Raw genomic sequence first — 15616 nt, forward strand, 5'->3', positions numbered from 1 at the left:
CTCTGGCGGGAAGGTAAACGGTGTTTCCGTGCGCTGCTCTGGTTCGCTAGAAGCGGCTTAGTCATGCTGGCCACATGACCTGGAAGCTGTATGCCAGCTCCCTTGGCCAATAAAGCGAGATGAGTGCCGCAACCCCAGAGTCGTCCGCGACTGGACCTAATGGTCAGGGGTCCCTTTACCTTTACCACTGTATAGTTAAACTATTTGGAACCCAGCAGGGTCAGTGGAGTCTATGGTGTCTTTATAATATATGGTTTATTTACACATTTTTCAACCTGAGCCTACAAGGGAGGAGCTCACAGCACTAACACCCGAGAAGGTCTTGCTTCTCCCAGAGTCACACTTGGATTCAAGCAGAAATCAGGTATGGCCACTTCTTTTGTTATCTTAATGACCCATACTTGGTCCATTACCCAGAAACTTGCCTGGCTATTCCAGCAATTGAATCCCTGTTGGATCCAAGAATTAGAAGGAACTCAGGAATGCAGCCTATCCCCCAGATCACAAGACCTGGGGGGGGGGGTGTCATAGAATTGTAGAGTTGGAAGGGGCCACAATGGACATCTAGGGTGGCCATTTTGAAGAGCAAAAAAAGAGGACATGTCCAACCTCCTGCAGTGCAGGAATCTTTTGCCCAATGTGGGGCTCAAACCCACGACCCTGAGTTTAAGAATCTCACGCTCTATACTGCCTGAGCTATCCTAGAGGGTCATGGCGACACCTGCTATTGAGGTTGCAACCTGGCAGCACGGCTAGCGTAACTTGAACAGGCGAAGCTTATTCAATCACTGCAGCTCCTTCCCAGGAAAAGTGGCAACTTTCACCAACCCAGATGCACGTTCAGGAGCAGAAACATAATAGGCACCTTCAGAATTTTACCTGGGCTGGCCCACTGCAAACTTTCCCTGACAGTAATCTGAAACTGGATTACAAAATCAAACCCAGCTATGTTGATTAACATAGAGAAGCAAGCCCTGATGTGTGCATATTTGCATGTGCGTCCCTTATTTGATGCACACTCACCTGCCTTGGATCTGGGCAGGGCCGGCCCAAGAAATTTTGGCGCCTGAGGCAAACCACAACATGGTGCCTCCTTCCCACCAGGTAAGAAAGGGTGAGTGAAGACTTGCTTCAGGAACAAGGAGGGAGTAATGGTCTACATCAGGATCCCTACAGGATGTGCTGCCCCTGTGCATCCTGCCGCCTGAAGCGGTCACCTCACTTTACCTCATGGGTCGATGTGTGGGCGCTTTTCTTTCACGTTCTTCTTTTCACTCCAGGCCTGCATGGAAGTTTTTTGTTCTCACCAAACCCTTGCGTAGCAAAGAATTCTGAATGGAGAATATGGATGCTAACATGGCCATTTATTACTTGCATCTTGGAAATTCGCCAGGCGCATTTTATACCTGGCTATATCGGCCACCTGTGACCGAGTGAAGATGCCTGGGTGTCAGGATGGCACCATCTAGAGATGCATGCCTGGGGATCCTTGGATCTTGTCTGCTTTCACACACTAGCAACACATCCTGTAGAATTCTATCCGTTATATTTTATCTGCACAATCAGAACGAATTTCAGGAACCAAAACGTTGTATTGAAAAATACGACCTTTGAGCCGTCTGGCCCAGAAACAGCAACTAGGCATTCCTTTTTTTGGCGACTGCAACCTTGGTTTAAGGAGCCATTCAGCGTCTAGCTTATATGTGAGTTTCTAAACACTGTAACTAATATATTGTTCTCCCTTTTGGAGGTAAGACACATGGAGGTATACAGTAAAGCCCAAGGCCTAGTGCTACTCCCTCAAAGTGATATTTTGTCATCAAATTTATGGTGTCCAGAAACTGTTAGTTTTTCAGATAGGAATTTTGTTCCACACTAGGCATGAGGGAGGAGGCAGACAGAAAGCCTGTGCACACTTCAAATTTGGGGGAGAGGAGAGGATTTTAGTTATAGTTTGAATCCAGCACTGGAATGGACATCTAGTCAATTTGTTTGATGTTGGTCAGTTGGTCCCAGGGAATGATATAGAAGATAGGGGATACCTTTTTCCAATGAGCTTCCACTAGCAAAGTCATGCAAACCTTTTACAAATGGATCCCTCCACTGTGAGTGCATTTAGAATAACAGTTCATATTTCTGTATAATTTTTAGAAGTTTGTTATCAGCATTTCGAATGATACAGTGCTTCTTTGCAGGGATAAAAGCAGCGTGTTCCGTATCTAAGAAACTGATCCTAATTCAGCAAAGCTGAGGGTGGATCCGAGTGATCTGACTGAGAGAGGGAAAGTGCGGAAAGAGCTAGAACTTGGTGTCTTGCGTGTGTGTGTTTTAGAAAAGGGCACGACAGCCCAGGAGGAAATATTAAGAGAGCAGCATGCTGCTGAGATGGCAATGGAGGAGATGTTCCTAACAGGAAAAAGAATTTTAGGGTACCGGTAATTCTGTTCTGAAGAACAGGAATGGAACATGAGAAGCGTTACATTTTGCCAAGACACTTAATGTTGTTTGGGACTGTCATTGCAGTCCTAAACAGCTGGAGCACACCTGGTTGGAGGAGGCTAGCTTAAAAATTTTTGCAGTCAAAAGCCAACTTCTGTTGTAGGGCACTAAGTTCTAAAGTGGCCAGGGCTTTTCCGAGTGTATATCAATGTGCTCACAACCTGCAAAGCTCTGCTCTCACAACAGAGGCCTGGAGAAAGTTCGGTTTATATGTAGAGGCTGCCCCACACACTATGCATTTCCTGCACAATAGAATGTTGTGTGTCACTGCAGATTTACAGGTTGCGATTTAGCCTCATCTATGATGAACAGGTTTTTATGCAATGTTTCATGTTCAGAAGTCCTCTGTCCTATTGAAATCGGTGGAACTCAGTCATAGGAGCCAACTCCTAGGGCCAAGGTTCCTTCGGTTCCCCCCCCCCAGCAAATATTTGAGGGGGTTGGGACACCCCAAAGTTGATGGACATTGCCATTCAAATTGTGTGCCTGCATCATGTCATGTGATCGATTGTCGGGCGGGGCTTACCTGCCCCCTCCAATATTTTATTCAAGTTGGCACCCCTGAACTCAGCTGTGCTACACTTTCCTCTTTCGATTGCTCCCATTGAGATGAATGGGAATCACCTAATGTTAAGAAGGACTGCGATTGCAGTCTAGCGAAACATGCAGCTGATGAAGCATGCATGCATGCACATACTGGGCATTTGGTTTTTGAAAAGCAGTAACCTGCGGCTTGCCATTTAAAGTGTCACATGGCGCAGGCTCCTTGGACATACCGACAGAAGCCATTCTGAAGCTAAAGAAACAACAGTATGGTAGCCTAGGTGTTTTGCAAAGCCATCTGTGATCTTGCTTTTGCAACAAGCGTTAGGCTGGATCTAGGCACTTAAAAAAACCCCAAAACATTTCAGGAAAAGGCGTTGTAAACCTCAAAATGGGAAATCGCATTGCCGAAAGACGGGAACTCCATAGCGCCATCTGGTGCCACAGTGTTGTAACGCATTTAAGACGCTTTCTTTTACTAATGCCCTGGAGCCCCTAGACATTTTAAAGGTAAAAGAAGGAAAAATCTGCTAAACATGCTGCAGTCTAATAAAGTAGGTACAAATGCAAGCAGACTTATAGATACACGTGACCCCCTCTGCTCCCCATCCCGGTGGTTGGAATCCGGCATAATTTCATTGACTTTGCTGGAGATACGGCTGATTTACTGTGAGATTGGAATCAGGTCCCATGAATGCAGCTCATTTCAAAACATGACCAGAGGGGGAGAGGGTGAAAAATATCTAGAATTAAAAATAGTGTTGCACATCTTGACATTTTTCACATTGTTGGGTTCCAAAAAGTTTTAACTATAACCGTGGTCAGACCTCAGGAATGCCTCCTCAGTCAAGAACTTCTGTTGCAGAGTTTTTTTGGCAACCCTCCTGGCTTTTAATCAGCATTTTCTCCAGTATCTTTTTTATACGTTTGAGGGTTTCTTTCCGTAGCGAGTGCAGCTACTGTTCACCGGAATATCTGCGCAAAGGGCTAAGCATGTTTGGAAGTCAAGCCATCGGCAAGGAGGCCCTGAAGCTCTCAGTATTAGGAACCAGGCCATTAGCATCCGGATCTGAAAACTGCGGCCAAGGTTGAGACTGTTGTTCCTTGTGTTTTTCTTTCCCCCTTATCAAGAAACTAGATTCCATTTTTGCAGGAAGCGGGCTGCATTCTCATTGCTCCATATTTTTAATGACCCCTAGAGAAACGTTGTCAGAAAAATATTTCTCCAACTGGCTAAGGCAAACGCTTTTACTGCCACCACACTCTGAAGAACAAAAACACTGTTTGCCATTTTACCAAGAAAAGAGAGCTCCATGCCCACCGCTCCACATTTTTAATTTATACATTTTCTTCTCTCATGTGTAGAAAAACCACAAAGAATTTACTATTTCTCCCTCTTTCCTATTTTTCATTCCTGGTGAAACTATCATTTACTGAATTTCCATGTGTGTCTTTTCTTCCCCCCCCCTTTTTTTAAAAGCCTATTTTTTTCCTGGATCAATTTTTTTTATATGGGTCTGAATGTGTGAAATGTTCTATGGAAGAGAGAAGTTAAGTGATGGTGTAAATGCATTGTGTGTATGTATTCTAAAATTTAAATAGATTGTACATATTGGATTGTAAATGAACTGTAAACAAGCAATATATATTTTCTTGAACATATATAGTGGTATATATTTGTTAAATAAGCAAACTTGTATACTCTTAATTAACCTTTTAAATATTTTGTACAGATAAGTTTATTAAATATTTTATTGATATGTGCTTCATTTGCCTTTTTAGACCCCCTCCATTACCTGAAGCAGCGCAGTTGATTTTTCTTCCAATTAGAAATGCAATTTGTTTTACTGATTGCTAAGTTTTCCCAATAGAATCCTCTTAATATTTATCCATGTTTACTGCACTTTTCATGTGCAAACTATTTTCCTTTTTGTGTGTGTGTGTGTGTGTGTGTGTGTGTGGTGCTGGTTGGGCTTATCCTTCCAACAACTGTGAGATAGGACACTTAAAAAATAAATCATGTTACACATAAAGGATCCCCAAAGTATCACTCAGTTTAGCTGTGAATTCTTTGCACATGTGTCTGTCATGCTCAGGGCTTTTTCCCCCCTAGCCAGAATTTGCCAGATTCTGGCATCTCTCAAGTGGGTGCCATTGCCATTATAAGAGAACAAGGCACCTCTTTTTCCAGCACTGGTCATGGTGGAACATCCAGGAGTTTAGACATGAAACTAGACCAGGTGTAAAGTCTGAAGATAAAAGGTAAAGGGACCCCTGACCATTAGCTCCAGTCGTGTCCGACTCTGGGGTTGTGGCACTCATCTCGCTTTATTGGCCGAGGGAGCCGGCGTACAGCTTCCGGGTCATGTGGCCAGCACAACAAAGCCACTTCTGGTGAACCAGAGCTGTGCACGGAAACGCCGTTTACCTTCCTGCTGGAGTGGTACCTATTTATCTACTTGCACTTTGATGTGCTTTCGAACTGCTAGGCTGGCAGGAGCAGGGACCAAGCAACGGGAGCTCACCCCGTCGCGGGGATTCGAACCGCCAACCTTCTGATCAGCAAGCCCTAGGCTCTGTGGTTTAACCCAAAGCGCCACCTGCGTCCCATGTATAAAGTCTGAAGATACTGTCCCTTAAATGTGCTTGGAGGGAAGGATGAAGAATAAGATCCATTCTAACAAGAGAGCTAATCTATGGAATGGACAGTATATCATAGGGTTACATAGTCCTCCCTTCTGTGACATAATTGGAGGCACTTTATGCTTTCTCCACAACCCTCCAGGTATCGTTTGACTACCACTCCCATAATCCCAGTCCATTGGCCATGTTGTCTGAGGCTGATGGGATTTGTAGTCCAAAAAGCATCTGGAGGACCACAGGTTCCTCATCACTGACATACCAGAAAGAAATTGGATTGAGCAATGCTGGTTTTAAAACCACTGAAATTGTCAGGGTGTATCCACAAACTACTTTTATCCCACCGTCTCATGTGCTGAAACAGGTTTCTGAAGCAATATAAAAGCCCACGAGACCATTTACCGGAAATGGAAAGTGAGAAGATAGCTCCGTAGCTATGGCATGAGCAGAGGGCACTTTTCAAATGAACTTCAGAAGATGCTAAGTTATCTCAATTGGTTAGAGCATGGGGCTGATGATGCTGTAAGGTTGCAGGTTCAAACCCCGTGTGGGGCAGATGCTCCTCAGGGTCTCTTCCAACTCAGCAATTCTATGATCCAACAAACTAGTTTTAGTTTCCTACGTAAGATTCAGATGTCTAATGGGGGATTTCCTTCAACCCACCCAAGTCAGGCTAGGCCTGAGCCTGTTTATTTTTTTGAGATTAGGCATGTTCAGGATGTTATTTCTCAGACTGTGACCATTTCAATAACTGAATAACTTTGCAGATGGCTTTTTTTTGGAATGCACCAGTCAGAATGAAAAAAACAAAAACACAAAAATCCAGGAACCCCCGCCAGTCTATAATTATCCAATGTTTTTATTAGTTCTTGATTTTAACTGTTAATATTTATTAAGACTTCACAGTAATATGAAAGAGTATTTGCAAGCACTTTGGTACAATATACAACAAGGAGAAACCCATCCCTCGAATCATAAAGTCAACAGACAAAGTTAAATATTTATCATGCCTTATTATAAGGCTACTACTGAACACCAACCATTTATTATTATTATTATTATTATCCTTAAATACAATGGCATTTTCTCACCAGCATTCCACTTATACACATGTGATATTCTGCTCCATATAGGTAAAGGTAAGGTAAAAGACCCCTGGACGGTTAAGTCCAGTCAAAGGTGACTATGGGGTTACAGTGCTCATCTCAGTTTCAGGCCGAGGGAGCCGGCGTTTGTCCACAGACAGCTTTCCAGGTTATGTGGCCAGCATGACTAAACCACTACCTTCCCACCGCAGTGGTACCTATTTATCTACTTGCTCTGGCATGCTTTCAAACTGCTTGGTTGGCAGGAGCTGGGACAGAGCAACGGGAACTCGCTCCGTCACGGGGATTCGAACTGCCAATCTTCCGATCGGCAAGCCCAAGAGGCTCAGTGGTTTAGACCACAGCGCTACCCACATTCCTTTACCTTTTGCTCCATATATTCTGCATTAGGGATGCAGGTGGAGCTGTGGTCTAAACCACTCTTGGGAAACTCCCTCTGGATGTAGAGAGTTAGAAATTCCTCCATGAATTGGTCTGGTCCCTTTCCATACAACTGTCATCATCATATAACATGGCTTCTTGGTCACCTAGGAGATATCTCACTGGTTTCTCCGAAAGTCTCAGAATTTGTGGGGAAGTGAGTGGGCTAGGAGAGTTAATGTCTAAAACCCCTACTGGGCACTATATGTTCTTTCAAAACCACTATTAAACAATTTCCATAATAACGAAAATTGTCTTCAAAATAAATAAATAGGACTGGTGCTTTTTTCCCTCCTAAAAAAATGTTTGGGGTACTCTCATTTTGTCTCAAGAAAATCACCATTTTGTAGTTCAAATCAGGAAAAATAAGTACAGTAAATGGACAAAAGTACAAAGCTTCACAAAATGTTTAGGCCATGGGTAGGCAAACAGAGGCCCGGGGGCCGGATCCAGCCCAATCACCTTCTAAATCCGGCCTGCGGACGGTCCGGGAATCAGTGTGTTTTTACATGAGTAGAATGTGTCCTTTTATTTAAAATGCATCTCTGGGTTATTTGTGGGACATAGGAATTCGTTCATTCCCCCCCTTCAAAATATAGTCCAGCCCCCCACAAGGTCTGAGTTGACAGTTGACCGTCCCCCTGCTGAAAAAGTTTGCTGACCCCTGGTTTAGGAGTATGCGTCCCCCCAGAAAAAAACCCACTGAATAGGACACAGGGTGGACTGTTGATGAATGACAGCCGCAAGGGGTGGAATATGCACCAAATATTTAGCATTTCTTGCGTATAATTTGCAAAACAGGCTTAAATCTATGAACAATCCAATGCGTGTAACTTGAATCATCTCAATAAGCCAATCCGCAGTAAGCACGCCATTATACTGTGCTTCATGTCAAGAAAACAGAAGTACTCCTATGATTAAATTAGTTAGAAATCTAGATGTACAGAGGCTTATAGCTAAAATCCTGCAATTATTCCAAGTTAAGCTCACTGAGATGATGGGATTGTAGCAAAGGCTTTCTTGGCCACATAAGGCTTTCTTGGCCACATAAGGCTTTCTTGGCCAATGTTGCAAAAGGACAAGATTTCCCTGCTTTAATATGCCGGAATCATAATCTACGTAGGCAGGATGTTTTCAACTTATTGTCGAAACATTTTAAGAGCTGGATTTCCCTCTTCTGGTGCTGTAGGTAGGGAACTCTGTTACTATGAACACACAAATATTTCTCTGCCGACTACATCTGACACACAGAAATATTGTAGGAATGCAAGCAGCTGTGTAAACGTCAATTCGTACACTGAAGAACAACACACTTAAATTCCAAGAACCCTCCTTCAAATTAGAACAATATATTAGTCAGTAGGTGTTTTTCCCTCCGAGCACAGCCTTCTTATCTGGCACAAGCAACAATTATTTACAGACTTGAATGAGAACATTTAAGACAGCAAGTGAACTACCTGGTCCAACATTATGTCCCCGTGAAGCACGGGTGCAAGTAATCACCATAAATATTCCAGCACTGGTACAAAGGGACAAGGAACCCCCTTAATCCTCTTCCTGACGCTTGCACACAAAGTCAGACCATTTGGCTCAGTATTGTCGAGACTTGACTAGTGCCGCACCACTGGGCCCTCTCGCACCGTTGTGAAGTGGCACGACGATAGCTGGAAATGGGGCATGAGATGAATGGTCATGGGTCGAATCACTATGTGTGCCTACAGAGATGTCTCCTTTCTTCTACACACAGGATTTTGGGCTCGTGACGTCACTGCCTGCCATTTTGAGTGCCGCTGCTGATGCGAAATTGTGTTAGGACAATTGATGTCTGCCAACTAGAATTAGTTGAACACAGCAGAGTGCACGCAGTTCTTCAAGGAAGCTTTTGGTTGCAAGGTGTCGATAAAAAAGTATGACGCAGGAACTCACTGCCACTAGTAACTGGATAACTATGTACAGCTTTATTTATATAGATCAGCTTCTCCACGTTACTATATACAGACTTGGATCTTAGGAAAATAACAAAGCATAAATGAAACCTTTCCTCTCACTATCTCTCTCTCTCTCCATACAACCTACTCCACCCATTATCAACTAAAAACTACCACACTGAACACATGGTTACTCTTGTTTTATGGAACTCTCAACCAATTACCAGGCTGTCACTGAGGCCCATGTTACCAGGCAGAGAGAGAGTTTTTTCTTCTTGGCCGTCAGCCAACTCTGAATTGCTTGATGTGAGTAGCTGCAATTCTGCACGTAGGCACTTCTAAAACTCCAACACCCCCTACAGCTACCACTGAAACAATTAACACCTGAGCAGATCCGTTTGTTTTTTACACATGTCAGAGATTTTGTCATTACATCAGCAACATTCTGGTCACTTGACACATATGTACACATAATCACATTTCTCTGTACGTTGCATCTTACATTTTGATATTTCACCGAAACATGTTTTGATTTTGATTTAAATTGCTCAGTGTTACTTACTTAATGTAATACAGGCTTGATTATCAATACATACTTGTATTGGCATATCACATTTTATGTTCAGATCAGTTAACAACTGTTTGAAATATAACAACTCATTACAGAGTTCACTGTGTATTCAGCTTCCGTTGATGAGATGCTTACTATACTTTGTTTTCTGGACTTCCAGCCTATTAAGGCTTATCCAAACATTATCACCAGCCCAGTGACTAATTTACGATCTGGCAAATTAGTCCAGTCACTGTCTGAATAACATTGCAGTAATTTTTCTCCTGCCAAGCTGAGTTGTAAAACATGGTCAACAGTTTGTTTAAGGTATCTTAATACATGTTTTACAGCTTTCCAGGTACCAAGTGATGGCTTAGACACCTGCCTGCTAAGTATGCCAATAGCATAGCTGATGTCCGGCCTGCTCCGTTGTGCTAAGTACAGCAAACTTCCAATGGCAGATTGGTACAATTCTGGATGTTCAAATCCCAGACTTTCATCAGCATGCAAGGATTTAATAAATCCTGGCTCCACAGGAGTTGCTACTCCCCTGCAATCTTGCATACCATAAGCAGCTAGCAGTTGTTTGACCTTGCTCTTTTGACTGAGCAAACAGCTGCCATCCTTCGCCCAGCACACTTCCAAACCCAAATAAAATCTAACTGGACCACGGTCTTTTACCTTGAATTTCCTGGACAATTGTGTTGCAAATGTTTTGGTCTGTCTGTCTGTAACAAATCATCAACGTATATCACACAGAATTCCTGTTTATCACCAGACCCACGAACATAAACACAATTATCAGGCACACTACGTTGGAATCCAAGTGAAACTAAAACTTCATCTAAACACTTGTTCCAGTTTCTTGCTGATTGCCTTACACCATACAGAGCCTTATGTAATTTTAGCACTCTGTTATTTCCGGTCTCAAAGCCAGGTGGTTTGGCCAAATAAATATCTTCAGTTAATTTTGCATGTAAATAAGCAGTTTGAATGTCAAAATGATTAACCCTGAGCTTGCGTTTAGCTGCTATTGAAAGCATTAACTGAACACTTTCACTTCTGGCTGCCGGGGCAAATACTTCATAAAAATTCAACCCTGGCCTCTGTGAAAAACCTTGTGCCACTAAACGCGCTTTATGTTTGTAACCACCTGCTGAAAGAGAAGAGGCCCTTAAGAATTGAGGGCAGTTTAGAAGGCTTATTCTCTCACCCAGTTAATTTTCTTTCTTGGGTCTCCTGAAAAGTGAATATTTTAAAAAGTCGAAACAAAATAAAAAATTCCTTCCAGTAGCACCTTAAAGACCAACTAAGTTTGTTCTTGGTATGAGCTTTTGTGTGCATGCACATGAAAGCTCATACCAATAACAAACTTAGTTGGTCTTTAAGGTGCTATTGGAAGGAATTTTTTATTTTGTTTCAACTATGGCAGACCAACACAGCTACCTACCTGCATTTTAAAAAGTGGAATTGATAGGAAAGAGTTTGGAATGGAATTAGCAGACTAAAACAACAACAACAACAACAACAACAACCCAGTAATTTGTGGCTTATATGTACTCAGAACTGTTTCAGATATTCATGTATTAAATTTTTTCTCCATGCTTCTTTTAAAATTTTATACAATTTTTTTTTCAAGTAAGTATTTGCACAAAAAATAATCTCCCTGGCATTCTTTGAGAATAATTTTTTAAAACGTGAGATAATAAGGAATTTAGAGCTTGGTGCTGTGACCAGCAAATGATTAGCTTTATCAGTATTTTGCTACACCATACTGAAGTATTTCAACATTCTGATCTTAGGGCAGATTCACACATGCATTGTGACATCTCACCCTCAGTGATTTGCCCCTGAACACATACATTCACAGTACAGTATTGCATTTAAGGGGACGTGAAAGCTCTGTTTGTGATGCTTGACCTGCCTTGACTTTCTCACTCAAATCTTTTGAGGTTTGGGGGAAAAAATCATTATTGCATATGCATCTCGGAAACTCAACCTCAACCACTCCTTTCACTGAGGGGATTGCTCCCAACTGGTAGCAGTGATTTATCTCATGCTAGTTTAGTGTTCAGAAGCCAAGGCCGGTAGCATACCCTTGTTTACAGTATTGTTTTGCATTTGACAAAATCCAATCGAGGCACTTACAACCACTCCTTTGGCATTCAGAGGGTCAATGGGACTACCTTTTGGGCCACAAAGTTACTTTGTGGCACATTCTTTTAGAGGAAACCAGCTGCAACATAGAAACATAATGAGGAGCAAACTTTTTCAAGTATAACCACACACCCATAAAACAGTTAAAATACTTCCCACCCTGTTGCTACTTGCTTCACCCCCGTTTACAGCCTAGCCAGATCATCTTGCACCCAGTCTGCAAGCACTGCAGCCATCTCCTCACCGGAATCAAGGACGAAAGCATGTTTCAATCCTTTCTCACACAATCGGATGTCTCCATCTGGGAAATCCCTCTTCATCTCTTCATAGTATTGCCGAGGACACCAGCTGTCTTGATTTCCATAATAAAAAGTCAGCTGAAAAACAAAACAGAGATAGGATTGGGTGGGGGAACCCCACACACAAACCAAGTAAATATATCAGAAGAAGAAAAGACAAGAGACAAATCTAAGTGTCAGATGGGAAATGGAAATTTGGCACCCTGTGATGGCTCAGTTGGTAGAGCACGAGATTCTCAATCTCAGGACTGTGGGTTCGAGCCCTATGTTGGGCTGTACTGTGGTACCTTGGTTCTCAAATGCCTTGGTACTCAAACAACTTGGAACCCAAACACTGCAAACCTGCAAGTAAGTGTTCCGGTTTGCGAACTTTTTTCGGAAGCCGAACATGCTCCGATTTAAGTGCCACACTTCCGTTTTGAGTGTTGTGCTTTCGATTTGAGTGCCACACTTGTATTGTATTGCAATTGTAGAGGTCCTCATGGTCCCTTCCAACTCTAACATTCTATGATTCTATGAGTGATTGGACTGCCTTAGCCTCGGTTTCTGTTTAATGAACAGACACAACAGTGACCTATACAACAACACCAGGGAAGATCAGAAAGCATCGTGCATACTAGGAATTCCGTAGCATCATGATGCTCAAAATTTCTCAAATCAAGAAGATGAAATGCGTAGAACGCTTTTCAGCAAAGGCAGGAGACAAACTCATGTTGCACAGGGCCAGCAGCCTGGAATGGCAGGTTTGGGTGCAACTCTGCATTGTAGGACAGACAAGATTGCCTGCCTTTACCCGACACCCTGCACTGCAGATGGAGATTTTGCTGGGTGCTTCGCACCTGGATATGGGCCCAGCCCGCATGCAAAATTATGCTCTCAGCAAGGGAAATCCACATGAAGGAGCCTGCTTCTGTATGTGGTTCTTTCATGCTGTGCTGGACCGCAAGGCTGCATGCCAAAGCACAACAAGGGGGAAGTTAATAGGATTTGCATCAAGAAAACCAGCTAAGGACACTGGGATATTTCTGTGCTTCCCCTTTGGCATTTTCGGCGCAACCATATATGATGCTACATAGGTTGTTTGCTATTGCTATTAAAAATTAAAATAAATGAAATGATAAAATAAAATAGCAGGGGGGCTTTTTGTTGGGACTGCAGCGTGTTGGGAGGTGAGGTTTCCTTTTCCACCAGAGTCCTGAGGAAACTGGAAAATGTTTGTAGAGCGTTTTAAAAATCGGTATAAACAAGTGAACAGATTAGCAGGACTTGAAAAATGTTCAGCAGCGTAAGAGGAAGGAGGAGACAAAGAGTAAGAAGAGTAGAATTTAGTGACTTAAGAGTATGCCGGGAGAGGCGGAAAACAAAAGATACCAGAGAAGGAGAGGAAGGGATGTCCTTATGTGTTCTGTTTGTTTGCCCTTAGTTTGTCATGGTTTCTTTTTCACTTTACTCTCCCCGCCCCCTTTCCTTCTTCTTTTTGAATTGTATGTAAAAACGCAAATACAAATTTTTATTAAAAAAAAGAGAAACTTTCCTCAGCCCCTCCATAAATCTAAGAAACATATAATAGAACCAAAGGCTCTAATCTAGTGATGGCCAAACTAGGCCCTCCAGCTGTTTTGGGACTACAATTCCCACCATCCCTGACCACTGGTCCTGTTAGCTAGGGATGATGGGAGTTGTAGTCCCAAATCAGCTGGAGGGCCAAGTTTGGCCACCACTGCTCTAACCTTAACCATGGTTACTCAAGATATAATAAGTTCTACTGAATTCAATAGGACTTATTCCCAGGTGAGAGAGGGCTAGGACTGCAGCTGGGCAGAACAATCCTAAGTAGAGGAGGCAGAAAGTTAAGCTGGTGGAAGCAGTGGCATAGCGTGGGGTGGGGTGGGGCGGGCGGTCACAGCGGCGGTTGCCCTGGGTGCAAAATTGTTAGGGGGCTCAAAATTTCACCACACGGTGCTGCCTCAGTACACCGGTTCGCTTCCGTTGCTGGGCTCCATTGAAAATGCCTGGCAACCCATGCTATGCCACTGGGTGGAAGTTACCCCTATTATAATCTCTGCTCAGTTACTGCCACTGCTGCCTGAGCTGGCCTAACACTAACAGAGGGAATAAAGGTAAAGGTAAAGGGACCCCTCACCATCAGGTCCAGTCGTGTCCGGCTCTGGGGTTGCGGTGCTCATCTCGCTCTATAGGCCGAGGGAGCCGGCGTTTGTCCGCAGACAGCTTCCGGGTCATGTGGCCAGCATGACAAAGCCGCTTCTGGCGAACCAAAACACCATTTACCTTCCCCGCTGGAGTGGTCCCTATTTATCTACTTGCACTTTGACGTGCTTTTGAACTGCTAGGTGGGCAGGAGCTGGGACCGGGCAACGGGAGCTCACCCCATGGCAGGGATTCGAACAGCCGACCTTCTGATCAGCAAGCCCTAGACTCTGTGGTTTAACCCACAAAGCCACCTGGGTCCCGTCGACAGAGGGAATACAAGCATTTAAAAGAGAGTTTGACTTAAACCACCCTTTTCTGGTGTTATGCCAAGTCGCCAGATCATGTGACTGAGCTAAAAGAGGTTTGGAATAGGTGCAAGTCTTTCCTTGCCCAATCCTGCACCTTTTGGGGGACTTATTGAGTAGCGTAAATTTCACCAGCATCTCAGCTAGTATGTGGGAGTGCAGTGCTGACTTATTTTATCTTTATTTATTTATTAAGATTTTATATACCACCCTTCATCTTAAGATGCCAGGGCGGTTCACAGAATAAAAAACAGGATTAAAAACAGGGAAACAAGTAAAACTAAACTAAACTAAACTGACTGAGCCCTGGCTTACCTGGGACTGATTTAGATCTGCCTTTTCAAAATCCTGATGGATCTTGGGTTTAGATTGCACTGTAAATCTTGAAAGTATGTAAATAGCTCTACAAACCCAGCAATGTGGATACATAATTCACTATAAGAATAATAATAGCCAGACATATTTTCAGTCTGTACAGCACTTCATGCCTCAGTGCTACTGATAAAGATTAGCTAGCAGAAAATTGCTTTTAATTTAGGCCTTGTTGTATTCCAGTTATTCCCATCTATATTTTTTTGCCATTTTTTTCCAATGCTCCCCCACTTTTTGGCATTGGGTCATGTTATCAAATGCAATGTCTATAAAACACGGCATGAGGATTCAGATATACACAATGATGGCAGATGCTGTGAAAAGACCAGAGGAATCAGAGATTGCTATCAACAGGATGTTTACATTTAAAGAGTTTCTAAGAAAATAATGAAGCTTTCCTGCAGTTCATTCTGGCTGGCACTACAGTTACGACAGCTCGAGAAAGTGCAAGTTACTGACAAAACAATTCGGTCTGCCACAGATCCAAGGTGGAAAAGAGAAAGCAACCGTTTCAACGTATGGCAAGCATAGTCCTAAGAATTAAGTGTCCTTGGTTCAGACAGGAAGCCTCATGGCAACTAGATTA

At 43.1% G+C, this 15616-nt stretch overlaps 1 protein-coding gene across 2 annotated transcripts in view; it reads right to left on the bottom strand.

Moving 5' to 3' along the window:
* Positions 1-11146: 11146 nt before the first annotated feature.
* The window catches only part of LDAH (lipid droplet associated hydrolase), a 101107-nt gene continuing 96637 nt past the window's right edge, over positions 11147-15616 (bottom strand). For both annotated transcript variants that reach the window (XM_033142954.1, XM_033142955.1), the window contains one exon: positions 11147-12220. In XM_033142954.1, coding sequence (XP_032998845.1) covers positions 12029-12220 — 192 coding nt within the window. In that variant the 3' untranslated portion in view covers positions 11147-12028. The remainder of the gene's footprint in view (positions 12221-15616) is intronic.

The sequence above is a fragment of the Lacerta agilis genome, chromosome 3, assembly GCF_009819535.1.
Source record: "Lacerta agilis isolate rLacAgi1 chromosome 3, rLacAgi1.pri, whole genome shotgun sequence".
Classification (NCBI taxonomy): Eukaryota; Metazoa; Chordata; class Lepidosauria; order Squamata; family Lacertidae; genus Lacerta; species Lacerta agilis.